This window comes from Trachurus trachurus, assembly GCF_905171665.1.
Source record: "Trachurus trachurus genome assembly, chromosome: 4".
In the NCBI taxonomy this organism is placed as follows: Eukaryota; Metazoa; Chordata; class Actinopteri; order Carangiformes; family Carangidae; genus Trachurus; species Trachurus trachurus.
In genome coordinates, this window is record NC_139898.1 from 17,918,837 (window position 1) to 17,945,656 (window position 26,820).

The window sequence follows — 26,820 nt, forward strand, 5'->3', positions numbered from 1 at the left end:
TGCCTCGTAGCAAACCTGATTAAATAACTCAATCAGGAAAATGTATCACATGAAAACAAAATGAACAGCAAAGCTAGAATAACCAGATTTAACATGAGATTCCTCTCGCTAAATGTCGCCAAAAAATAATTAAGACAGCCATAGCCTAAATGGAAATGAAGGTACAAATAACTTGAAGAAAATGAAATCACCAAAATCAACTGGTATGCAGGTCTCTGCTTTGCCTGGATTTTGATCCAGTTTTGGTGATGAGAAATCACAACCATGGCTTTGCCACAGATACAATTTCTGCTGATAATTGAATGGTTTCAAGCAAGTAACATGCAGTTATTCCAGTCCTCCTAAAGTAACAATTAAAGACATCACAAAAATGCTGTCAATTTTATTATTTTTATTAAAACATTTTCATTTATAATATGTGACAAATATTCAGGCTAGCCTATGTTTTCTTCATTATCAAACCATAAAACGGTTACCTACTGTCCAGCACAACTGCATTATGACAACTGTATCAAGAGTATTACATTCAACTCAAAAAGAAAAAAAGGGGGGTTGGTGCATGAAAAATCAATATATTAAAATTGTTTATATGCTGCAATTAAAAAAAAAAAAAAAAACACTTTATCTGGACCTGAAGAGTTTCATTGAAAATCAGGATTTACATAAGTTCAAATTGTTTTGTTCCTCCAATATGCTGCTACCTTTACAACGTCATACCATTGTAAACAAAGAGATGACTTAATTGTGTTAACCCTCGATATAATACCAGGCAAGTATCACAATACCAGTGACTAATATAGGGAAGGGTACAGAAATCTACATGCTGATTAATACTGATGAAGTAGATACACAGTAGTAGAATACCCAAGCAAGCATGTAAGACATATTTCCATATGTCGTTCTTTAAAATTAGGGCATTGTATTTCAGTACCTCAAGCATCAGGTTTCTCATCTATGGACCATAAAATGTGATATTTACAATACAGTACTATGATACTTTAAAATGGCTGGTAGCACAAATATCATTGAAGGGCCTCCCAGTGAAGATAGTTTAGAAATTTTTGCAACCCTTGGCATGGGAACAAGAATCATGTCTGTCTTTGGCACAGTTATCATCCTACTCTAAAAGGGAGTGCAGCTTTACAATTGAGCAATACGTAAACAACATCTTGCTTTTTTTCCTTCTTTTGTGTGTGTGTGTGTGTGTGTGTTTGTGTGTGTGTCCCTCCCTAAGGAATGCCAAGCATACTGCGATTTTCTTCCCCCTGCTGTTTGACCGGACCATACCATGAGGGACAAAATTTTACAAAAGGAGTGAGAGACAACAGGGAAAGTTTCCTGAACGTGGATGGGCTTCAATCAGTAGTCATAAGCTGCAAGAAAGAAAAACAGAAGAGCAGTTAACCACAACTGCCACTCAGTCCGAGTTTATGAGGAAGAGGAGCATGCGATCCAATTCAGAGAGAGAGGTTGAAATCCATTTGGGGGGGGGTATCATGCAGACATGCAATCACACCAAGGTGGTCTTACTTTCTATTGTGAGGATGCAGGTACTGGCTGCTGTGCCTCTGCTGTTCACGGCCTTGCACATGTACTCCCCCTCGTCCTCTGGGAAGGTCTCTGGCAGGTAGAGGCAGTATGTCTCTCCTCTGTCTATGTACTGATAGTCCTCACAGTCCTGGAGCATCTCTCCCTCAAACCACCAGGTCACCTCCGGCTTCGGCTCCCCGGTGATCTTAACGGTGAACCGAACTGGCTCAGAGTCCACCACTGATTGATTCTTCAGGGGCTTCTTGAACCACGGTGCCCCTGACCTGGCATGATCTTCCTCATCTTCATAGGCCGCAGAGCCATTAATGATGCTACCCTCGTCCTCCCCATCGTCCTCCTTTTTCTGTAAACAAATGACAGGTTGAAGAAGGATATGTTCTAGGGTTTGCTAGGGTCAAAGCAACCTTATAGCAAACTCTTGCTGAGCTGTCAAACATTAAGAAGACATGTATGGTCATAAAAGGGAAGATTTACTTTTTGGAGGGCAGCATCAATCTCTTGTTGCTCAAACTGCATCCTCTGAAGCTTCTGCTCCTCTATCCTCCTCTTCTCCTCCTCCTCTCTGGCTTTGGCCATTTGCTCGAATCTGGCTTTCATGTCGACCTTCTGTTTGAATGGAGACTCCTCAGCCCTCACTGGGGTGGATTCTCTTTCCTCATCCTCCTGAAAAACAATTTCAATATGGGAATTTGAGAAAGAGGTGAGAGTGACTTGCACATTGAAAAGTTACAGTGGTGAGAATCAAACAAGTTGAGTTGAGGCCTACTACTGTAGATTAGTCAAGTCATTGTTCAGATCAAGCAAGTCACAAGTTAAGATGCATGAAATTCTGATGACTACCCCAGTTTTTCCATCTTTAAATCAGCTAAAAGACATGGTCGTGAAAGTAAAAATTTTCTTTCAGTGTTGATAAAAACGGCTGCAGCTGCTTATTTCCTGGATATATTTGAAATTGTATGGCAATGTAAAGGATCTGTGACAACAAATTGTAGTCTATTTGAATGTAATGTCTCTCCTTGCTAACTGCAGGCATCACACAGGACGTCACCCAACCATGTTTTAAAGATCAGGAAAAAAATATATAGAAAAATGCTAATATTCTATGTTTTTTAATATAAACCAAACTTATTAATTTTGTACATAGCATCTTGTCTTGTACATAGCATCTTGACATCCCAGCATGTGTGGGGGCATTCTTACCTCCTGGAACCTCTCAGCTTCTCTCTCTTTAATTTCATCATCGATGGCCTTCCTCCGTGCTCTCTCCATATCAACCTTTTTCTGAATTTCCTCCTCAGTCAACTGCTTGATTTTCTCAAACTTCGACTTGAGGTTTTTGGCCTGGATGGATCCGGTTCTCTTGAGCTTAGTCAGCTCCTCATACTCTTTGCTTACAACATCGGAGCTTTCATTTACTTCATCCTGTGAAATTAAAGCCAATTTAAATGGCATGAGATTAAGTTTACTTAGGGGAAATGTGCTGAGTACAGAATAAAGTGTAGATTTATTTGGCATAATGGCCCATTGGCCAAACAATGTAATACTAAACCTAAGCTCCAAAAAACATACAGTATTAAAGGATATCCGCAACAAAAATGTCAACTGTTCCAAACTGACCTCGCCCATCTCTTGTCTGAGTTGTTCAAATTCCTGCTTCTCCTGCTCCCTTTTCTTTTTGCGTTCCTCCGCCTTACGTCTTCTCTCAGCTTCCTCCTTCTCTTTCAGCAACTCTTCAAAGTTGATCTCCAGTTTTCTGGGGTTCAGTGCTTCCTGAGAGTCACTCTTCACCAGCCCCTCATTGTCCTCATCTACTACCTATACACACAAGTACACACAAGGGCAGAAGTTTCTCTTTGAGAGAAAAGCTTACTGATCCAGGAATATGTCCATAATAAACCCTTAATAGTACACTGGTTTTGGGTTATAACAGAGACAAACAGCTGAGCTCCAACTACTTACTGTACCTACTAGCATTCAAAAATATATTAGCCGCAGGAAAAATGAAGCAGGCGCAAATTTTATTGTTGTATATGTCATATATAGACAACATGCATCTTAAAAGCCTTATCAGAAGCTGGACACCTTTATATCAGTGCATTATGAGTGGCATGCTACTGCATGAAGTGTCCTTTCATCTTATGTTTCTGTGAAAAATGTACATTTTCAATTGAAAATATCTTACTGTTTCATCTCCATATGCAGACTTTTCCTGATCCAGGCCAGGGCTCTTAAAGAAATAATTTAGACAAGGGAACAGCAATGCAGGTGTACCATTTGAGCCCAATGAGAATTATATAACGTATGAACAAAATTATTAATCCACATCAAATAAGAATTCACTTAGACCGTAGATAACACATAATTGTTAGTATGACCAACAATGCTTTGGTCATAACTTCTATTTGTTCATAATGGTTTGGATTTGCCCTAACCATGATAAAGGGAAATATGTACAGGTGTCTTATTTTTTTCCTTGTTTTTTTCTTTCAAAGCTTGTCAGTTCAGCAGCATTAAATCAGGTCAAAGGCTGAAAAACAACAACAAAGCTCTGACTTGTTAGTGGTCGGCCAAACACAAGCGCGCTGTAGCTTTTTGGTCACTAAATGGTGTGAACTTACCATGCTCTTTCGGGCCTCAGCAAAGAGCCTCTTCTCCTCCTCCAATCTCCTCTTGGCCTCCTCTTCTGCTTTCTTCTGCTCCTCTTCTCTTCTCTGGCGCTCCAGCTCCTCAAAACTAGCACATATTTTCCCAGGCTTACTGCCCTCCAGGTTCAACAAGGCCATCAGCGCCTCATCATCCTCATCTACAAGCTGAATAAAACACAACAAGTTAGCAGAGGGAAGTGGTCAGTTTTATGTATTTTCCCCTGCACTTGGGACTGTACTACAGTAGAGCTACAGCTAGTTAGCTGAAGACTGTGAACAAGGAAACAGCTACCCTGGGTTACAATGGTCACAAAACCCATTAAAGCCTCTAAAGCTCATCATGCATATCTCATTTGTGTAATCCGTACAACAACAAAGTAAAACGATTCCCTGTTTAGTGGGAGAGACATGCTGAAATATTTCCCTGAGCAGCTATTAGGCTCCAGGCAGTCACTACCTCCAGTCTAGATGATAACTGACAGTAAAACATTGTTTTTCACATTGGTTTGGATACATGCATTTCTGTCAATTCATGATCTTTGGAGATAGGCCTACTGGTTGAAGGCTTTTGTTGCCTTTCCCCGTTTCCTGTGTTTGTGCTAAGCTAGGCCAACTGCTTGCTTATATAGCCGCAGATAACTGTGAGCTTGGCTTTCTTACATGTAACTTCAGTTGTTGTTGAGAACTTAATGTTTATTTACTGTATGTAAAGCATACTCACCATGCTCTTCCTAGCTTCAGCGAAGGCTCTTCTCTCCTCCTCCATCCGTCTCTTGGCCTCCTCTTCTGCTTTCTTGCGCACCTCTTCAACTCGTTGCCTCTCCAGCTCTTCAAAGCTCAACCTCAGTCTTCCAGGTCGGATCTCCTCCTTGTCCTCCTGAGACGGCTGGGCATCTTCCTCATCTTCTCCCTGATAATACACAAACATACCACAAGCACTCAGTCAGCACCACTTCAAACATTCAAAAATCCACTACACAAGTAAACTGTGAGGTAAAATGTGAGAAATTATAAGATGTAAATGGAATCTGATCTCAAAACAGAAATGATATCTGGCGGGTTTTTGTTTACCATTCCCTGTCTGGCCTCCTCAAATGCTTTCTTCTCATCTAACAGACGACGTTTGGCTTCCTCCTCAGCCTGCTTCTTCCTCTGCTCCTGTCTTTCTTTTTCCAGCTCCTCAAACGTCATCTTCAGCTTTCCAGGAGTCACCTGCACCTTCTCAGAGGTTGTCTCCTCTTCATCCTGAGGGCAAGGTATCAGGATGAAGGCATTTTTTACACTATTATCCTCAGTCCACATTTTCTTACACCGAATGATCACAAAAAATGTACCTACCGGCTCAATAACTGATCGGCACTTAGCGTCCCTGAAGGAGCGTCTGTTTTCATCGTATCGTTTCTTTTTCTCTTCGTCTGCCCTCTTCTTCAGTTCCTCTTCTCGGTTCTTCTCTATGTCTTCAAAGTTCATCTTAATTTTGCCTGGCGGTCGTGATGGTTTAGCTGGAACCACCCGTACCAGGATTGTGTCATCTCCTTCCTAAAAAAAGTGTTTGTTTGAAGTAAGCTTATCCAGGGCATATAAAAAGGAATTCATTAAAAATAAATTAAAGATGAAATAGACACCACATTGGCAAGTCAGGTGCAAGGGGTTGAACTTTTATAGATGCAGTGACACACTTACTATTTAGTGGTACAGGAGAAACTGGGAATAAGACTGTGTGGGTGGGTTGGGGGCAACTCCACTGGCCTAATGTCACCATTTGCAGTAGGTCAGCGGATGGCAAGATAGCAGAGTCTAATTCAGTCACAGTAAGGAGGTCTAGAGCTAATTTAGTCACTGGGAGGTGTGGGAAACAGTTGCCAGTCATATGCTGTCTACACCTGGCAACTCTGTCCCAGTTGTTTCTAAATCATCAACTCAGACAGGATTGTTTAAATTGTGAGACAAATATTATTCAGTTTTGTTGAAAAATCCTCAGAAAGTCAAATTCCCAAGTTTGTCTGCCCTTCTAGGAAACTTCCCAGTAATTTTATCACAGTTAATAAAAAACCATTGCACCAGCAGATAACCGTTACAATTAAATTTCCCAACATTAGGGGTCTACAGCCTTGTCCAAGCTTTGCACAAATACAGTTAAGGTGGTGAAATGACGAATCATGGTTTAAAAATACTGTATCTAAAAAGGGAGACATTAGCCTCAATGACGTCCAAGGCAACTCTCCGAAACCTTTTCATTTCCTATGAAAAATCCGTGGCATGACCCCATTGTCCTCGCTGGTACAGTCTTATGGCATAAAGACAGCGCTATAAAGACATATCTCAAGTCAAAAGCAGAATAAAAGTAATGTTGTTGTTACAGATTTCTTTAGAGCTGCTGAACATTTAAGCACTGTTAATGTTATTGGATGTTTGACTGCTTTTACTGTACAGGAGCAGAATTAGGGCAAAGAAGTAGCTGCTAATTGCCTTTAATTGCCAATCTGGCACAAGAATGCTTATGTAACCATCCCCACAAACGACGCTATCTGTCTGAAGCTGCAGTGTAATAAGCCTCAAAACAACAGTGATTCACATTCTCTCATCTGTAACAAGTCTTACTCCATTAGATGAAATAAAGCTGATCCATTTGCCATGAGTTCACATGCTGGTCATGTCAACAAGGCTCCTGGTGGTTTCAGACCTACATCCAGCCTCTGCCAACTGATCTCCGTTGCCACTTAAAATAACTCATCTGAGTGGCAGCTGAGGATTACCTGAATCATTACAGATACAAGTGCGCCATTCTCATCCACAAAGGCAGCGCTCAAACCACCCAGACATGCTGCCCCACTACTCAGGACAAGGGATTCACCACAGGTTCACTCACCTCAGCTGCTTTTTGAGCCAATTCTTTCTTGATTTTGGCTTTCTCCAGCTTGTCCTGGGCTTCTCTTTTCTTCCTCTCCCCGTCCATTCTCTTCCTTTCCTCCTCTTGTCTTTGCTTCTCCATTTCAGCAAACTTCCCCTTCACACTACCTGTGGATTTCACACAGCATGACACCAGTGTTCAGCCGCACCTTCCACCCAGATGAATATCCACCTCTTCTGCCCTTCATATGCATTGCGTTGTCTTACCTGTGATTTTGGGGACGTAGGATTTTTCAACCTTTGCTGGCTTCACCTCTTCCTCCTCATCACTGGAAGCAAGTAGTTCTTTTATCTGTGGTGGATCAGATGGAGAGTGTGGTGAGGTTACGGTTTAGCTGGGATCATCTCCTTTGCCACTCAGGAGCCATGCTGGTCCCAGCAAGAACGACGGCCTAATCCCTGATAATAGCTGGGTCATGTGACCTGCAGATGGGCCTGTGATTGGCCTGTGATGCTGTTGCACAGAGAGAAGATGAGCGTAGGTGTGCAAGCCTGGCCAGCTATGGCACGACTGTCCACAGGAAGGTTGTTCTGTCTGAGTATCACTGATAATCCACTCACATAACACCGTATCACTGCATTTGTTTCACCACAGTCAATCTCAAAGACGAGATGTCTTAACTGTTGATTTCTTAATCTCTGACACTGTTCACAATATTAATAAATAAAAGCAACAAACTCTAACTTTTGACTTTTTGTATTTTTCTTCTACAAGTTACTTTTGAGATTCTGATTGGATCAGCCAGAATATAATCAACAAATTGGTTTTTACTGGTTTTACAATTGGATGTAGGCCTACTGATACAGGATAACTTAAGACTTGACTGACCCCTGGGGTAAATTCACAAGCTACACAACTTTATACAGAATCACCCTTACTAACTTTAATATCAAAGTGATGAACACATGAAGGAATTCATGAATATAATCTAATAATTTTAAGTTGTATAGCTTCGAACATAGGACGTAAATCTACACTGTTGTGTTGCTGCTTTTATTTCAGTGTTCTTCTTTCCACCAAAAATGCCTCAGGCAATTATTCCACACAATTTGTTTTGAATGCTTACAGCACTATTGCAGACGTATTAGTGGTTTAAAGTGGTTTGTTTTTATGTGAATTTTATGTGTTTTCCTTGTGAACCACTTTTTTAATTTATTGGAGCAACATTTTTTATATGAAACGTGTTATTCAAATAATATTCATCATTGCTATTACTACTATGTTATTTCCCTGCTATTTTGCCTGATGTCAAATTTGGGACCTAGATTTAAATTTACAATGAATGGCACTGAACTGTGTTTGGCTGTACATCATGCATTTTCAATTGTGAATCTTCTGGAGTGCGACGGGGGTTATATTGTTTAGTATTCCTGTTTCACATTAATGGAGTTACCTTTATTCAAAACAAACATACTGTCTTTTTGAGTCCAGCACAAACCAAAGTTGAATGTTATATGCAGTAAAAAAAAATAATTAATAGGTTAATCGCATGAAACACTGTGGTTGATGGTGCAGTGCAGTGTGTAGAAGACAGTGAATTCTCACTCAAACTGGCAGCCTTGTCCAGCAGTCATGCCTCATCATGCCATGCAGGTCACAGTCTGAGGTTAGTGGGGTTATCTGTCTTTGACCTGCTGCTTCCTGCGACCCCACTCTCTCTCCTTGATGTACTGCTCTTTCCTCTTCTGCTGCTCGTCCGTGTTTCTCTGCCTGCTGCGCTCTTCCCTTGCCTTCTGCATAGCCTCAAACTTGTTTGACACATCCCCCTTGTTCGTCTTGGGCACGTAGCTCCTGGCCACTGGCTTTCTGGATCGAAGGAGTTTCTGTGGATTAAAACAGAAAATGATAAGATAAAGTTATCCAGTGTAGCAGGGGGAGTGGTTTCTATCAGGGCTAATATTCATATGGAGAAGAGTCACATCATCTGAGATGATGTGAAACATATCTTTGTTATCTAAAGTTTCTGTCTTACCTCTTTCTTAAGAGCCAAATCAGACACATTCTGGTCTTCATTTGTGTCAGCTTGTGTATCATCCCCCGTCTGCTCTGTGTTCTCTGATACTCCATTAACTGCTGCTGATTTTTCATTTTCCTCATTGGCTGTGTCATTTTCTTTGTGCTCCACACCATTCATATGTGGCTTGTCAGTCTTGCCACTGTCTTCTTCATCATCCGTGTGGCAAGGCTTCTTGTCTTCTGTGTGTGATGTCTCCTCACTTTTCTCCTCGGTGTCGTCATCTTCATTATCTGCCACATCAGGCTCCTCGTGTGTCATATCATCATCCTTATTTTCTGTGTCACTCACGCTGTGCTCATTTTCATTTGTGACATCATCCATGTCATGGGCAACTGCAGCCGCAACCTGCGCCACCTCTGTCATGTTTGCACCACAATGACAAGTTGACAAACAGGCTCTGTTATAATGTCACCTGTAAAGCAAAGGAAGAAAAGGGGAAATATAGCTGTATTGTTGCATAATACATAATGGATTTGGTGAAGAACGTCTGCTTTTAACACAACAAAAGTTAACCATTTTTAACCACCAAGACATGATGCATTGTTCATTTTTATTTTATAATCAAATGTATGGATTTTTTTTTACAACAAACAGTATATCCATTAGAAAGGGCCACTAAGTAATGTATTGATGAAAAACATAATACTTCATATTGATGCATTTATAAAAATAAAAATAAAAAGAAGAAGATAAGTAGCTCTGTATTGACTCTTGTATGAATTTGACAATGCTGGGATGCCTGTTGTTGAGTGTTCTCTAAGATCGCAGTGAAGAAGCTCTTGTTTTTTGACAAATATATATATACTGTATATATATATATATATTATTAATTTATTTATCCTTTTTTTAACCAGGTAAAACTCATTGAGATTTAAAAACCTATTTTACAAGAGTGACCTGGCTAAGAAAGCAGCACACAAACAACTCCACATAGAATTATATAAACAGCATAAAAATTTACAAATTACAAATTACATAAAGCAAACACAAGAGCCGATAGATTTCCTTTCTCGATCCTTCAAAACTGATCTGAATTCTCCCAGGCCAATAAACAACTCAGTCAGTCAAAATCCTTCTGAAAGTCGTTCTAGCTATATACGTCAATGGAGAGTTAGAGGAAAGTCAGGGAGAGAAGGGTGGGCTGGCATATAATGAGGGGCCAGGATCAAACCCATGGCTGCAGTTAGAACAAAAGCTTTGCGGTATGTGTTTTACCACCTAAGCCATCATGGTTACACTTTTAAGATTGTTCCCTAATTCATTTTGGCAAAGTTGAATACCAAATCCCCCCCCATTAAACTGTTGAATATCAAGTTAAATGTTTACAGCCATTTGAAAGTGTGAATGGTCTTAACTTGTGTTTCAGGACTATCACTGTTGTCTTAATCTGGTGCAGGGATTCATATGTGCAACAGGCCTCTCTTGACAACAAAGTTAAGGGCAAAGAGGGCTGCTCCACTTCTCAGTAGGTTGAGAAAGAGCGCAATGGAGGCTCGTTGACCTCTATTTATAGCCCACTTGTAGCTGCAGGACATGTGATCATGGCTATTTCTGATGAGTGATAGGCAGTTGGACAGAGCTCAAGTTGGCACCCACATGTCGCCCCACAGACCCTTGACAAAATGGCCCAGACTAAGAGCTAGACAACTGGATGAATGAGAGACTGGTTGGATTGTTAGTCATCCAACACTAAAACTGTTGCTGTTTATCAGTACCCTCAAATACCTTTGCTATTCAGGTCTGAAGATCATTGTGTGGCATCATGCTGCTAATCAGGAACTGGACCATTTATGTGTTGCATGGTAGACAAATACAGTAGTGGAAATATGTGAACCACAGTCTTTTATCGTATGCCAGAAATCCATTCCCCATGTCATGGTTATTAGGCCTCTTCTGCCCAGGCTACAGTCAGTGGAGTCCACTCTGGGGTTTGACCATTGTAGGCCTTAGAGGTGTGGTCAATGTAAAATGAGATTTTGAAGTCACTGAAACAGTTTTACAGCACAATAAAAACATTCTCATGGCTGTAATTATTTAATTTTATTATTAGCTTTTATATGAAGACTACTCGAGTATTCATTCTTCTTTCAACAAGCACAGCACACACAAGATTCAACAGTCATAACAATAAAGTTAAAAGTAGGCCAGTGAATTTGACATCAAACAAGGCCTGATTCCACGTGATAAGGGTAGTCTTGCTAAGGGCTTTTTGCTTTTTGATTATGATTAGTTTTGATTCCCTTCATCTCCCAATCCTGGTAGGTAAATGACAGGAACCTTAACAAAATAAGTTTTGTATCAGATCCTCAGTCTATTTTGAAACTGCAGTAAGATACAGTGTTTTTTTCAGTGGTGCATTGATAAACCCAGTTTGAAACAGTTTGGGGGATTTATTCCCATAATAAATCCTCAATTCACTTGAAGGATGTTAACTTTCTAAAAAAAAGTTAGTTGGCTGGTGCTGACCTATTTCTGTACTCAGCTGGCACGAGATATCATGAGTCTGAAAAAATAGTTTGACACATATACAGGTGGATTAATATGGTAATGGCTATGACAACCTCTACCAACCTGAATTATATAGATTTTATGGTTTCATATAGGCCTTACTGTAACTAACCACAAGTCAACTCAACACAACACAATTAAAATAAAATAGGCCACTTGATTTAGGCATGAGGACGCCAGATGCACTTAATGCGGCGAGCAATGATCTGTACAACCATCGATTTCACCCAAGCAGCTTTGACCTTGCTAAATAATGACGAACAGGCTATTTGTGGTTTTCCAGACTCTTTCTGACTACAAAGTCTATAAAATAAGAGCTTACCTCTTTAGCGTTACGTCTTCCTCCAACGATTCAAAAAATAAAAAAAAATAAAAGAACAAAGCAATCCTCAGGGAAGATATAAAACAGAAGAAGTAAAACTCAGGGCAAAGCGGAACAATCCGAGATCCAACCACCCGGTGCACCAACTCGAATGTGTGCTGCTGCTGGTGTGTCGGTGTTTCCATAAAAGTACCGTTACTTTCTACCGGATACTGCATTCCGCGCGCGGCTGCCACAGATTCAGCTGTTGCCTCGCGCAGGCACACACACACACACACACACACACACACACACACACACACACACACACACACACACACACACACACACACACACACACACACACACACACACACACACACACACACACATGCACCCACACAGGCCCATCCTCATCACTTGCTGCCACAGCTGCATAAATAATGTTAATAATTTGCTTATATTTTCTTACTAATGGAACCAATTATTGTGATGTTGATGGTTATTTTGTTGTGATTTATTGTGATTATTTTGTTTTTAAATATCAGGCCATTGAGTTGTCTAATTAAGTTACAGTATGATGACCTGAGTGATATATTTTTCTTTTCCCAGTTCAATTTAATGTTTTCTATATAGCCTAGTGATAGTCTTTCTGCAATACTTAATATTATGGCCGGGCTGTGACTGCTGTTCTATTCAATGTAGCTGACTATAGAATATCAATAAGATTTAGTTAGTTTTGTTTACAGTATTACTGTAATATCTTCCAATTTAGGGATTGCAGTTATGTCGTACAACAGATCCCTTTAGGAATGCCTAATGTTAGTATGCTGCGTAATATTCATTGTCTTTGTGTGTTTTCTCCTGCCTTGAATTTGTAGCTCTTTGCAATTTCCTGTATTGATAAGACTGTATATATATTTACTTACATCTTATAATAACTATTATAATGTAGTTGTCTGTAGCTATGGACTAACCAAGACATATTACACAACAGTGTACATTTTCATTCATTATTGTCATGAATTATCCCTTATCAAAAACATTAGTTAACGCTGAGATCTGATTACATGTGCATTAGAGTGTGTTTTAAACTAAAGTGCTTGTTGATGTTAAACATAGAGGTTTAAAATAGTGCTTTTTTCTCCCAACAGGGACGTATACTAATGAAAAAAGTAGATGAATTGTCTGGTACATGAGACTAGACACTGTTATGGTCGCACTCAAGCCTATATGCGGAGTCATTATCTACATGTTGGCCTGTTACAACCTGGATTCCTGTCTTATCAGGTAAGAGGGACACCAGCTTGCCCATTGCTGTGATAATGTGATAACCTAGATATTGGTCTCATTCTGCTGACGGTTGGAAGTCATATCATTATGCATAGAGCACCTCATGACAATGTTCACAATAAAGCCATGTGTAGTCAAAAACCATAAATTCCTACATGTCAGATATCTTGAAGTGACTTATAAACTTATGAACATGTAACGGGAGGATAACATATTCATCATGGTCCTGACACACTATCCAATGGCAGAGTCTTCTATGAACTCTCACTGTGGATGGATGTAAATAGAAACCCTGCTGCAGACACACTTTGTCTGCTCCAATGGCTCCATCCACAGCTGCTGACTCACTGGTCAAACAGGCCTCGGGCAGAAAATGCAGCAAGTAAAGTCCCCATTCAAGTATTCTAGGAATGTTATAGACTTCTTGAGTGGTGGCATATAAAAGCTTTTGTCATACATGCAGTTTTCTATATTTATCAATACCTAAATTATCATAAAATAAGGATTATTTATTTATTCTGACTATTTTAAGGTTATTTTTAAATGCTTTTAAATTGAAGGTTATTTTAATACACTTACAGTAGCAATGCTATGGATGGATTGTTGCCAAAACTAGATTTCATGGTATTTTTTCACCAGTGCAATGACAATAAAGTATTGGATATATTTTGAAACACTAATAAGCTACAATGTGGAAATTACGTGACATTAAAATTAAAGGTAAATGCCAGGGTATAGTCTGTTACATAATTCAGCAACCACTCACTGTGAGGTTTTGGGAAACCCCCAAACAAGCGGGCCAAAGCTCCTGCTAATACTGTACTCAGAAGGGAAACATGAGAGCCAGAGAAATAAATGTTGTGATTATTTTGATAAAATGGATTGGAAGGTCTCTATATGCAAAGAGTAAAGCTTTCAGGTGCAGACTGGGAAAAACAGAACCTACAGGTGCTTATGCACAGGAAGGTAATGTACCTCAAAAGCAGGTGTTGAGCTTCTACTTGTTGCTCATTCTGGGTCTCATTTATATTTTGTCTCATTTTAAAAGTTGTATTTGAACATAACAAGGAGTAAAGCTGTACAAAAAAAGATTGTTTTAGAGTTGCTCCTTTCACCTCCTGATTTATTCACTTCCTGCTGAGGAGTGGGTTGAATGAGCGTCTGTTCTGTGAACTCTCAGGGCAAAGGGCCGCCGTCCTCCTCTGTTCTGCAGGACATCAGGGACAACAAGGGGACCGCTTTAAATAGCACCACAGCTGTGGCAACTAATCAACTCTGCAGGGACAGCTAACCTGAGTCAGACTGGGCCTTAGCCTCAGCTGCTGCAGCTCGGTCCCGACACCCCTATGAATATTTTTTGCAGTGGTACGGCCCCTCAGCCCCCCGATTACACCCCAATAGACTAGCTCAGCAGGTCAACACTGTATCTTGTGCTGGTGGATGGACATATTGGTGCCACCCTTTACTGAACCATTTTGAGTTCTTATCAGCAGCTGTTAGATCAACAAAACCTGCTTATTCTCATACAATTCACACAGTCAGTGTGCTACAATAGTACAACTGTATTGGAAAGGCTAAGTTCTTGTCAACACCCACAACCCCTCTTCATCAATGTTAATATGCAGTATATTATGCTTGCACTCACGTCAGTCATGGGTGCTTCGGGGTACAGGAGTTCAAGAAAGAAGTGCCATTATGCTGCACTATAGTCTGTTCCTGGGCAAAAGTCTCTTCAGATATACAACTGAACTGATCTGTAAGATGATTTGAAGCTCTTTTGTGTTCTTGCAGTGGAGTATGCGGATCACATAGATGAACTGTGATGACCTCTGATGATATGGTGCCTCTGTCTTTTGTCTGCTATTTTGCAGAAGACAAACAATTCGTCACAATACGTGTTTGGTTTTGGCTTTTGAATTTATCAATATAAAGATACTGCGGAAGTGATCTCTGTCAGGTTTGCAATTCAGTCATTTCTGTCTACTACATGGTTAGGAAGTAATGTCATAATTTCTCAGCTGTGACCACTGAGTGCTCAGCTGTCCATTAGGAGAAAAAGCAACTCTACCACAGAACAGGTGCTGACTGTGGGCAGAGCAGGCCACACTCTTTATCACGCTGCTTTGGAAACACAGCAAATGATGGTCACAAAATCAAATTCAGCATTATGTGCAAATTTTTTTTTAAAAACACCTGATGTAATTTAAAATCTGGCAGCTGTACGCTGTAGGATTGTCAACCACAGGTATGATGAGGCCTGAAACAGCCCAGAGTTACGGTAATTCCCTAATTTGAGTCATATCAGGTAACAGGCATTGCTATGTCGGACGTAACTACTCTAATGATTGGTTTGTTGACTCTCTTTCCATGAAGAGACTGCTAATAGTGATGCGTTCCACAACTAACCACAATCTCTTAAGATATAAGACTCTTTATTGATCCTATGTGGGAAATTATCTTGTAACAGTACCAAAGAGTAGGCTACAGGATGTGTAAAGAAATAAGGAATAAAATATAAAGGATTTACTATGTACAAATATATAAATATATAAAAGAAAGATATGTACTGTTATGTACAAAAATATTTAAGTAGAAAACTATATATACATGTTGTTTGGACAAAGATATTGCACAGTTTGGGTGGTCATGAAGAACAAGTAAAAGTATGGCTTGTATAAGTGGACAAGGTAAAAATACACAAGAATAAATTATGCAGAAAAGAAAAAAAACTTTATAAGTACAACTGGGTGAGGTAACGGAGTGTAATGGAGAAAGTGGCTTGTGCAAAAGTTGGCAGATCAATGGGTGCAGCAGTCTGTTGCTGAAGGAGCTGCAAAGGTTTTCGATTTTTGAGAGGGGTTGTCCATGATTGATCCATCCTCCTCTCACCCACCACTTCAGTGGGGTCCAGAGAGCAGTCCAGGAAAGAGCCAGCCTCTTTCTGTCCCTCTCTGAACTTCCAGAGCTCCAGCAGACCGTCCACTGCATACAGAAAAGCAGAGGCCACCACAGAATCGTAAAAAGTTCTGAGCAGTGTCTTGCACACACTGAAGGACCTCAGTCTTCTCAGTAGGTGAAGACAAGTCATCACAGTGTTGAGGTGAACACCCAGGTATTTGTATTGCTCCACGATCTCAATGTCCGAGCTCTGGATGTTCACCGGTGAAGTGTGGGGTGGCTTCCTGCTGAAGTTGACCTCCACCTCCTTTGTCTTGCTGGGGCTGATGTGAAGGTGGTTCAGTTCACACCAGTCGACAAAGTTAGTGACACGCCCAACATGCTGTATCATCTGAGAACTTCTGGAGGTGGCAGCTGTCTGTGTTGTGTCTAAAGTCCGATGTATACTGGGTGAAGAGAAAGGGAGAGAGCACTGTACCCTGCAGCGCCCCCGTGCTGCAGACCAGCACATCGACACACAGTCACGGAGCCTCACATACTGTTGGTCTGTCTGTTGGTGAGGTAGTCGATGGTCCATGCAGCCAGGCAACAATCCACTCCAGCTCCTTCCAGTTTCCATCTGAGACATACTGTAGGCTATATCGTTGTGCACCAGCTGGGACCGAGCTCTGATCTTGTATCTTGTTTTGCGTTGTTTCCTTACTCTACCAGAATCACAATTCTCACCTGTTCAATAAACATTATGCTGTTTCCTTTATATAGGATCAAAGTGCCTTCCACTGAAGTGTGGGTGCTTGTGCAGAAACCATGGATCTTTCACTGCCCCCTAGTGAAAACCACTAGAACATTACAAGAAAGGTTCAATATCTTCACTTATTTGCATGAAACAAGCCCATAGGCAAATTATTTACCTTTTGGAAAAGTATTCTGCATTTGCTATTAACAGTCAATTTTATACCACTGGGTGTTCTTATTGAATTACATGGATACTGACAAAATCTTAAAAATCTGACATCTCACATTAATATGACAGATGAAGACCTCATAATAATGAGACATTCTCTAATAATGGCATAAGTCATAATGCATCTAAGTCACTGATAGGGTACATTCAGTAATTGCCTGTATGATCTTGCTCCAAGGCTCTATGCAGATAAAAGTGGACATTAACCTACTTACATAACACAGATTCTTATTCTGTCAGAAGTTACAAAGCCTGTTTTTCCTGCTACATTGTTTAAAACATATTTACATTGTGACATCAGTTCATGTCAGTAAGTCAGAACCAATTATCAAGTCATGCAAATTACTTTACATCAGGTGACTGATCTTCTCTGTTGCTATAGGCCTACAGACTGGCATATGATAGGCTACTGTTGGGAAAAATGCATAGCAAGAGCTGGTTATGCCTCTCTTTGGGATCATGAATCAGAGCTCATTCTCTTATTTCATGCCCTGGCTCAGTAACGCTGAGTGTGAATATTGAAGTTAGAAAAATATGTGAAATAAAATAGCTGATCACTATTGCCAATGGCAAGTTTTGAAGGGTGTGAACTGGAAATAGCCCAATTTGTCATTGTATTTGGTTGTTTTTAAATTATTTCTGACATGCTCTTTCATACCTAAACATCTTATGGTAATGATATAACAAGCTTAGCCTCTGTAGCGCTACAGTGTCTTAATTAAAAAATATCTGAAAAGATTGTGTGTATAAATCTTTTTTATTCTTATTCTGTCTCTTTTTTTATTGCTTTTTATTGTGATATGGATTCCCTTGGCTCTGAAATAAAGAATGAATTGAACTGAAATATAAAAAAGTTTGAAAAACTAGGGGACACCCTATACAAATATGCTCAACACATTTAAGAAAGCATTGAGTGAGGGATGAATATCAATTGGCTGTGTGCAAGTGTATAGCCTAATATTTTATTGTCTAAGAAAGGTCTATTGTGTTTCAATTGGTTCCCTAATAACACTTGTCATATTGAGAAAACACATTTTCTAATTCGTAGAGTCACACAGTATTTTAAGAATTTTCATGGGGATATTTGTGGCCATTGAGTAAAAAAAAAAAAACTCAAGTAAAAACTGAATGGATTTCAGTCTCACGTTTTTGTCATAGAGGCACGGCAGACACGCACAGCAGCGTCAATCGGGCCGATTTGAACAACTTCCTGGTCCGGGAAAATCTGACATTATCGCGATAGACAACCTGTGTGTATGTGTGTGTGTGCGTGTGTGTGTGCGCAGTAGTAACGTTAGTTCCGCGGCGGGGGCCTGGAGCTGGAATGCGAAACTACAAGTTGTAGCTACAGCCACAACAAAATAATTGACAAACGTCGGCGTGCCGTTTCAGAAACATCTCTCAACTCTCCATGACGGCACTCAGCCGGGCTCTGAGCCATGAGGGGGACGCTTAACATGCGGTGAGTTTTTTAAAATTATTATCATCAAAAAGGTTCGCGCTAACATTATAGCTCGCCGACTTTAGCAGGGCTAGCCAGTAGCTAATCCATCAACACCCAGGCTGGTGACAGCTGCTGACCAGCCAACAGCACCGAGCTACGGCTAGCGTTAGCGACGTACTGAGTTAATCTTGTTTAAACTTGTTTAACTGCGGGATTGTGTTGCTGAATTAGTCACAGGTGACATTGGACCATCTCCCAGCGGTGGTTTATGTTGTTTGCTGTAGTGGCCTCTCAGGACACCGGCGTGTTTTGTTTGATTGTTTGTTTGAGTGATGCACGGAGGCTAACAGATGCTGCTGGTAACTAGCCTGCTAGCTAGCGATGGTATGTCGTCGTTGCTCGGTGCAACAGTCTGAGGCTAAACAAACAACAACAGACTGACAGGCACCTTGCTACTGTAGCAGCCGTCTGCTAATGTCAATGAATACCAGTGACGCTGGCGTATTTTCTCTCTGTGTGTGCAATGCATCTATTGTCGGCTTTTTCGCCTCTCACGTTAAAAAAAATGTGTGCTCCTTCTGAAAACTCAGGTTGACTTCAGTCTCACGAAGACTACTTCATTGAAATCTTCGTCAGAATTAGTGCTGACACATAAGGGTGTGTGTGTATGTGAGAGAGAGAGACATTTTGCAGGGCCAGCAGTGCCAGTAGGATTATTCCTCCTCCCTGGCGTTTGAGTTATTTTTGTTAAAAAAAAGATTTGTCTGTCGTCTGTGTGCCACCTTCAGGGGATGAGACGAGATCGGGTATTTCCGCAACTGCAGCTTTGGGCTCGCTGAGTCTCTGTGTTGGCTCAGGATGGCGCAGGGAGGCGCTCAGCTCGACTACCACATCCTGCAGGACCTCAAGCAGCGTTTTCCAGAGATCCCAGAGGGAGTAGTGTCACAATACCTTCTGCAGGTATCCTCACACATAAACACGTGTATTCCAGCAAATGCTCAAAAAGGTCTCAAGAGATTGTCATAAAATTGTCACAGTGTGGTAATGACTTGTGTAGAAGGTTGTTTTATTGTATGATATCCTGCTATTATGCACTGCTCTATTAGTATTATCCTTTATAATGTACATTGGACAGTAAAAGAAGCAAGATGAGCGCTTGCACACCCCCACGGATCCAAACCGCATGCCTGAGACCTCTCTCTTTCTGTCTCAGAACAACAACAACCTGGATCTCTGCTGCCACCTGCTGGCCCAGGAGAGTCACCGATACCTGTATGGAGAGTTTCATCACAGTCCAGAGGAGGGACGACTGAGCCGAAACCACATGCTACACATTAGCCTGGGCTACCAAGGCTCAGAAGCGAGCAAGGCAAATGGAGGTGCAACAGGCCGCTCTCTAGTGCACAGCACGAGTGACAGTCACATTGACCCCCAGCGGCCCAGCTACCCTGAGCCCCTGTCTGCCCCTGCCACTATGGCCCCCTCCCCGGGTTACAATCCATTCTTCATGAACGAACAGAGCCGCTCGGCCAGCACTCCCACACCTCCACCCTCGATGCAGGGCATGTCTCCAACATACGCCCCTGTCCCACGTTATACTATGAACCCTATAACAGTCACGCTTTCACAAAGTATACCCAGTGTCCCACAGGCTCTGCAGATTCCCCCCGGGCACTACGTTAACAGCCCCAACACCACCCTGTATATTCGACCCTCGCCCTCCCAAAGCCCACAGCCAGCGCCTTGGTCGTCCTCAGGAGCGGCTGTTTATCAGCATCAGCAGTCCCCCTATAGTACTCCCACGTATGGCTCGCCTTACAGCTCCCCACAGCATCAGGTCCAGCCCCAGCAACAACCCCAACAGCAGTCCCAGCCACAACCCCAGCACCAGCAATATGTCTTCCTCCCTATCAGCTCCCCGACAGTCCCCAGCATGCCCTACCATCACCAGCAACAGCCCCAGCAGCAGCCGGCCGTCTACAGGCCCTACCACACAAAAGGTTCCCTCAAGAACCAGATAGAAATTACCCTGGAGGGTCCACGACCACGCAGCAACTCCCCCGTGCACACCCCTCACCCCCAGGGAACGCTCTACATGCCGTCCAGCCCCTCGCCCAGCTCCCCTTCGAGAGGCATCTCTATGAGCGGACCTCCAGGCGCCGCGGCCTTTCACCCCGGCATGTACCTGCAGCACCAGGGCGCCACGAGGCCTCGGCCCGCCTCCTCGCCTCAACCGGGCCAGTCGGCCTACACTTTCAAAATCAAAGTGTCCCCCGGAGGTCAGGCCCAGAAGCCGCCCAGCTCGCCCCCCGTGGCTGAAGCAGAGTCTCTTCTCAACTTAGTGGACCAAGGGGAACACAGCGCTGCCCCTCCACCCATTTTGCCGATCTCGGCTCTACCAGTGAATATTGCAAGTCAGTTTCACCAAATGCCCCGACGTTCAAGCTCAGGGTCTGATGACTACGCCTACACACAAGGTAAGGCTTTCCTGTTTTGTTTTTTCTATAACCCTTCATTTGACGTTTGATGTTTGATGTGTGTTTGGGGCTGTGGAGACTCAAGCTAGAGTTGGCCAGCATTTAGTCAGAAGAAAGCTGATTGATTTCATTTGAGAGGAGATTTGACTTTGACTTGGTGTTCATGAAACCTTTATTGAACAGAGTTGTTTTATCTCAGAAAGTGATCATATTGTATCTTGGTATTTTAAGTGCAGCATCCTTTTTTCATTCCAGTTGGGTGTTGTTGTTGCTTGTTATATCTATCTCTTTGTCACAAGTATGTACAGTTTTCACTGTAACTGTTTCTCAGTTGTAAACCACATGTTTTAATGCTGGACTTGGATACAGTGTTGCTGCTGTAATTGGAACTTAACAACTTAAACTTGCAAGTTTTTATTTGAAACATACAGATAATGGTGAATAAGAGGTCATCATTTTGTGACATTTACCTGCTATTTTGGTGTTATTTGCTATATTTGGGACTCTTCCCTCAGCCATATAAATTATGTAGTCTGCGTGACTGCTCTGTCTGTCCTCTGTAACTATTTGTTGTCGTCTGCTGCATATTATTTAAGTGGTTACTGCAAGAATTTCTGAGACAGACACAATGGAAGTTTATTCTTTCAAGATCTGTCTGTGTTCTTGCCTGTTGGTATTTTCCATCAGCTGTTTATTAGTTGGCGCAGCTTGTCCGCCTTAATGTCAGTGGTTTGTAAATTGATTTTTGTTGGTGTGTTTCCCTCCAGCCCTCCTGCTTCACCAGCGGGCCAGGATGGAGCGTCTAATGAAGGAGTTGATGCTGGAGAAGCAGAAACTAGAGCAGCTCAAGGCTGATGTCAACAACATGGAATATGACGCCCTTCAAAGGCGCTTTCGACGAGTCAATTCAACCAGTCTTATACCCAGAGTAAGTACTGAGCACGTACATGGACTCACCAGTACAGTGTTGGAAGTTACACATTTGCAAATGTTATGTCACCACAGATCTTTTCATACATTTCAGATGACCACACACTGTGGATTGATGAATGCTTTTATCGGTTCGGGAGAATATTTTAGTCTCTGTCTTTATCTTTATAGTCATGGAGGCTCGAGAGGGCCTAGCAGGTACATTGCAGTTGACATTGTGAGTTTGCATCAGCCTTTGGACCTCTCAGCCATTTCAAAAAGTAGAAAAGGATTAAAGTCAACATTATGAATAATCAAATTTTAAAGTTCAGGTGCAGGGGAAATGCAGTAACAAATGTAATAACAAAGCAAGTTTCATTATTGAAGGGTTAGGGGTTAGCGATTTCTTACTAGTAGGACATATGAAAAGGGCAGAGGGGAATGTTTGGTGGTCTGTTTTTGTGTAATCTAACTGGGTTGTGTGTTTGCACTGACTGCAGCCTGAAGAGATGACCCGATTGCGGAGTCTGAACAGACAGCTTCAGATTGATATCGACTGTACCCTGAAGGAGACGGATCTACTGCAGTCTAGAGGTATACATACACACACACCCATGAACACACAGAAATGCACATTCCTACACAAACCTTTGAAGTGTTCCTCTGATTTATTTGAAAGCATTGATCTTGAAAGAGCCAAGCCCAGAAGCAGATAGAGTTGGATCCAAAGTGATGGATGAGGCTCCATCTCGCTGCATACAGATGCAGAATTCTAACTTGACCGGTCTGTGACAGGACGCAGGCTGATCCACGGTTGACCCTCACTGTGTCGGTGCACAGCGTTAAGCCAGCACATGAACCGTGTTGATTACGTAATTGGTAACAGTACAGCCTCAAATTGCCTCTGACCACACTGTGGAAATAATTTGCAATGCTTTATCTCTTCACCTGGAGTGCTGATGTTGGAAGCTGAAACGCTGTAACTGGCAGTAGGCTCCAGAGTGTGACCAATTTGCTTGCAATTAGCCCAGTGCCACTCAACATGTGGCCTGTGGTCTTTTTGAAAAACAAATCTTCTCCCAAGTCACGGTTCTCATGCACATGGCAGCAGGGCTTCCTCCAGGATTTATTTGGATTTCGCTGTGTTTATCTGACCTTCTACCTTAACAAGCCTTGGAGGGCGTGCTATAGAGAAGCATCCCCACAGTTTGATGCTGCCATGTCAGGATTCATAGCTGGGATAGCATATTTCTGACCAAATAGCACTGGATTTTTCAGACTGGTACCAATCTTGATATTTTGGATTTAAAAAAAATCTCATGAAAATGTATAGGACAGTATTATTAGAATTCATTTATTTGTCTATTTTACAAATACATGAGCAAGAATTGCATTTTATATTTAGTTAATGAAGGGTTATGCTCACTGTCTGAATCAGCTTGCCTCAGTGTGTGTTTGTTTATATCCAGTATTTTTCTTCTGGTCAGGTAATAATCCCTTTCATATAACTAGTTCAAGTCTGGTGTTTCGAAATGCGATGGTCAGACTGGGAACGTGCTGTGATCAACTTTAAAAATTTGAGACAAACTAGCTGTGTAACTAACTAACTTTGGTGAAAGTTAGGAGTGAGAAATGTTTCCAGTGCTCCAATGGCTTTAACTGCACAGATGTGCAAATAGGGTTGTTCACCATCATTTAAATCAGACAGAATGAGTATAAAGTCTTCTGCTGTCTACATTAGCCAGCTTCATGTCTAACAACTATTGCAAGCTGTGAACAATAAAATGACTTTGTCTTACTGACCAATTTGCATATAAAAATGAAAATTAGTTTGCCAACAGCCTGTAGTCTAAATTCAGAACAGGATTACATCTGCTATGTCATAAAAATAACTAAATACAGTTTCTAGAGCAGTGACAGAAAAGTCTCTACAAACTCAGTGTCTCACTGGAAACAAATGTGAAACGTCAGTAAGTAAATAATATATCTGAGATCAGAATACTTTGTGAAGTTTGGAGAGAATGATGAAGGCAGGCTCCAGTCAGTATTAGTCCTTTCTCCAATCGACCGCCCTCCTCCCTCTGCTGCTTGTGGAAGCAGATGCTGCTTTGTCTCAGCCTAAAGCTCACTGAACAAGAAGTTGCCACATTTTCAGATTAGTGGGAGACTAAGATGATCGGTTAGACGACATACAGGCCTTCGTTTCAGCCTCTTCCTAACAATTGGCTCTTAACTTAACTGGTTTAACAGGTTTGGTTATTCACCCATTGGCTGTTTACTTTTTGTTGCACAGTATTGTAAAGTACAGTAGCCTAATGGTGCTTGTCTTGAGTAATTTTCGAGTTTTCCGTCAGTTGAGGTGCACATGAGAGCGTGCTGGGCCCATGTGTCAGGGGACTGTACTCCAACCTAGTGGACCCATCCCAAGACACAGAGAGTTGTCCTTTGTCACAACATGATGCAATGGTGGTTGGCAATTAAAATATTTCCAGAGGCACACCTTTATATACGGTATCTGACAGCTTTTTCACAGAGACAACTTTGCTTGCAAAAATTTTCATCATGCATCAGAGTGAAAGCTTGTATCTGGCCTATGTTTCTCTTTAGTGCTAAAACTATATTAATTATCTAAGTTTGATAACTGTTTCATAAATTATATTTGTAAAAAAATCACACAAGAAAGGGTTAACTGTCTTATTTTATACTTAGGTTAACCTGTAAAACAGTGTCTCTCATGTCAAGCATAGAACATACAAGGTGTGCCACCTCCTGGGAAAATCCTGTAAATGTATGAACTGTGCTTCAGCTATTGACTCTGGTATCAGTGATCGCCCTAGTGGCTGTTCAGATCATATTAAGCACTGGGGAGAAAAAGCACAAGAAGTGCTGAGTTTGTTAAGGGGTGTTACACAAGGTGCCAGTGAGATAATTAAATACAATGCAGGACAGCCAGTTTGAGTAATGGAACTTTACATTTTTGGATGCCAGAGCATTTGACAGCAGTTAACAACACTATCAGACAGGGTTTTACAAGTCTGGAAAGTTACTCCTGCAACAGTTGTTTTATTTATCCCCCTGTCATGCCGATCTTGAGGTAAACGCTAGAATTAGGTTTTTCCAGTTAAATGTGTTTAACAGGAATGTGTGTACACACTTTTATAACTTTGATGGGCCAATATACTGCAGTGTGTAGCCAGAGGATGTTAAATTATGCTGCTGTAAATATTGAACATGCTCAGCTTTTTTGACTCAAGACAGTGTGATCTGTTTTTTGTCTCGGTCATGTGCGTGACAGTGAATGAGGAGGCTGCTGTTGTGTTTTTTCTGAACACAACAGTGAGCCAGGAGGTCCGGGGAGAGTAGCTGGATCTCTGGCTGGGATGGGCACTTCTAAACAAACTTGCAGTATCTGATTTCTGCTTTCCTCCACAGGGAAGTTTGACCCAAAAGCAATCAACAACTTCTATGACAACATCGAGCCTGGTCCGGTTGTGCCGCCTAAGCCTGGAAGGAAAGGTGATTGTCCGAAGCCATTTTCAAGGCATAAAAAGTAGTGAGATGTTATCATGAGGATGTGCAAAGAGGGGAAAATACATGTTCTACATGGTGGGAGTCAATGTTAATACTGTTGCCAAGATTCAGATTTCAGTTCCAGCACATTGAAGATTTGGGGACATTTTTGTTTGAAAACCAAGAATAAAAGCTTAACTGACTTTGGTCTGTGTTGGCCTCCACAAATCTGTTGGCATGGAAACTAGATGAGAAACCTTGCTGTTAAGTGAATGCACATGTCTATCCAGATTCATACTTGAATAGCTGATGCTTGAATGCATGCCTCACACATGTTTGTTGAGTGACAGCCATGGTTAATTCCAGCCCTGAGTTGATGACACTTAAATTGTTGTTGTGTTATGCTCTTTAGTGCACAAATAAACTTTTCATGTACTGCTTTTTTGTGTTTTTGTCAGAAGGGGAGCAGAGCTCCAAGCCAGTGCCGGGGCCTCAAAGGGATGAGGACTTTGAAGGCGCCCAGTGGAACTGTGAAAGCTGCACCTTCCTCAACCACCCTGCACTCAACCGCTGTGAACAGTGCGAGATGCCGCGCTACACCTGAGCTTAGCGCTGTGCTGTATTGCCCACCCACCCCCCCTTGCCCCATCCCCTGCCAATCCTTGGATACTATATGCCACACCCCTCCAGAATCTGCAGAATCTGTCTAGAGGTCTTCCCTTGTCAATCAATATATAAGCCCCTCTTACCTGCTGAGGAAGAGCCACTATCCCTCTCTGCCCACCTGTCCTGCTCCCATCCACTACTCCTGTGCACTTTGACCCTTGTTTCTGTTGGCGGATGATGAATCTTTTTCTGGACAGTTGGAAACTTTTTTCATGTCAAATGTATAAAAGAGGGAGTGACATGCTGCGACTCTGGCAGTGGTTGGGACGGGGCTTCAGAAAGGTCAAAGCAACTGAGGTTTGAGGAGGAGGAAGAGGAGGAGCTGCGGTATACCTAGCGAACATTCCACGCAGAACGAGAGACTGCCCTGTTTACACAACTGTGCCCGTTCCTGAAATGAAAACGGAGGAACTTCCACTTTAACCTAGGACCCGTAACTCCCTCTCTGACAGTGGAACAGTGAAAGCAATGGTATATGAGTTCTGACTAATGCAAAATGTAGACTGTACACTGTATCTGGCTCTGTATTAGAGCTCATTTCACTGAAAGAAGAACACTAAAGAGACTTGCATACAAGTATATTCCTGGTACTTTTATGCATATATGCCACCCTGTATTATGTGTTCAAAAAAAGATGTTGATTTCCTGTGCAAATGCCTCAACTTGCTGTACTTAATAAAGGAGCTGATTCTATGTGACTTGACCAGGCACAGCTAGCATGTGCGC

General features: G+C 41.8%; 2 protein-coding genes across 5 annotated transcripts; one reads left to right on the forward strand and one right to left on the reverse strand.

Annotated features, from left to right (window-relative positions):
- Positions 1-1,095: 1,095 nt before the first annotated feature.
- nexn (nexilin (F actin binding protein)) lies at positions 1,096-12,141 on the reverse strand (the record flags this gene model as incomplete). Of its 3 annotated transcripts, XM_083969938.1 has the most annotated exons (15): positions 11,955-12,141; positions 9,080-9,536; positions 8,739-8,930; positions 7,314-7,398; positions 7,066-7,214; positions 5,535-5,735; positions 5,268-5,441; positions 4,918-5,106; positions 4,170-4,361; positions 3,734-3,778; positions 3,169-3,366; positions 2,752-2,973; positions 2,026-2,214; positions 1,531-1,894; positions 1,096-1,373 (listed from the first exon to the last, which is right to left on the reverse strand). In XM_083969938.1, the coding sequence occupies exons 2-15, from the start codon at positions 9,485-9,487 to the stop codon at positions 1,360-1,362; spliced, it is 2,622 nt and encodes an 873-aa protein (XP_083826064.1). In that variant the 5' UTR covers positions 9,488-9,536; positions 11,955-12,141. The 3 variants fall into 3 exon arrangements, with proteins under 3 accessions (XP_083826064.1, XP_083826063.1, XP_083826065.1); XM_083969937.1 differs by lacking the exon at positions 1,096-1,373 and having other exon boundaries at positions 1,511-1,894; XM_083969939.1 differs by lacking the exons at positions 1,096-1,373; positions 3,734-3,778 and having other exon boundaries at positions 1,511-1,894.
- A 6,202-nt stretch (positions 12,142-18,343) lies between these two features.
- Positions 18,344-26,774, forward strand: tab3 (TGF-beta activated kinase 1 (MAP3K7) binding protein 3). 2 transcript variants are annotated; one of them, XM_083970606.1, is made up of 7 exons: positions 18,344-18,550; positions 19,321-19,492; positions 19,746-21,009; positions 21,777-21,937; positions 22,419-22,512; positions 25,351-25,434; positions 25,887-26,774. In XM_083970606.1, the coding sequence occupies exons 2-7, from the start codon at positions 19,391-19,393 to the stop codon at positions 26,030-26,032; spliced, it is 1,851 nt and encodes a 616-aa protein (XP_083826732.1). In that variant the 5' UTR covers positions 18,344-18,550; positions 19,321-19,390; the 3' UTR covers positions 26,033-26,774. The 2 variants fall into 2 exon arrangements, with proteins under 2 accessions (XP_083826732.1, XP_083826733.1); XM_083970607.1 differs by lacking the exons at positions 25,351-25,434; positions 25,887-26,774 and adding an exon at positions 22,111-22,156 and having other exon boundaries at positions 22,419-22,473.
- The last annotated feature ends 46 nt before the right edge of the window (positions 26,775-26,820 follow it).

Bases quoted from the DNA above. Each gene is read 5' to 3' on its own strand.
- tab3 (XM_083970606.1), top strand. From the start codon at position 19,391: ATGGCGCAGGGAGGCGCTCAGCTCGACTACCACATCCTGCAGGACCTC. The intron at 21,010-21,776 runs GTAAGGCTTTCC...GTTTCCCTCCAG, and splicing joins TGACTACGCCTACACACAAG to CCCTCCTGCTTCACCAGCGG. The intron at 22,513-25,350 runs GTATACATACAC...TTTCCTCCACAG, and splicing joins GGATCTACTGCAGTCTAGAG to GGAAGTTTGACCCAAAAGCA.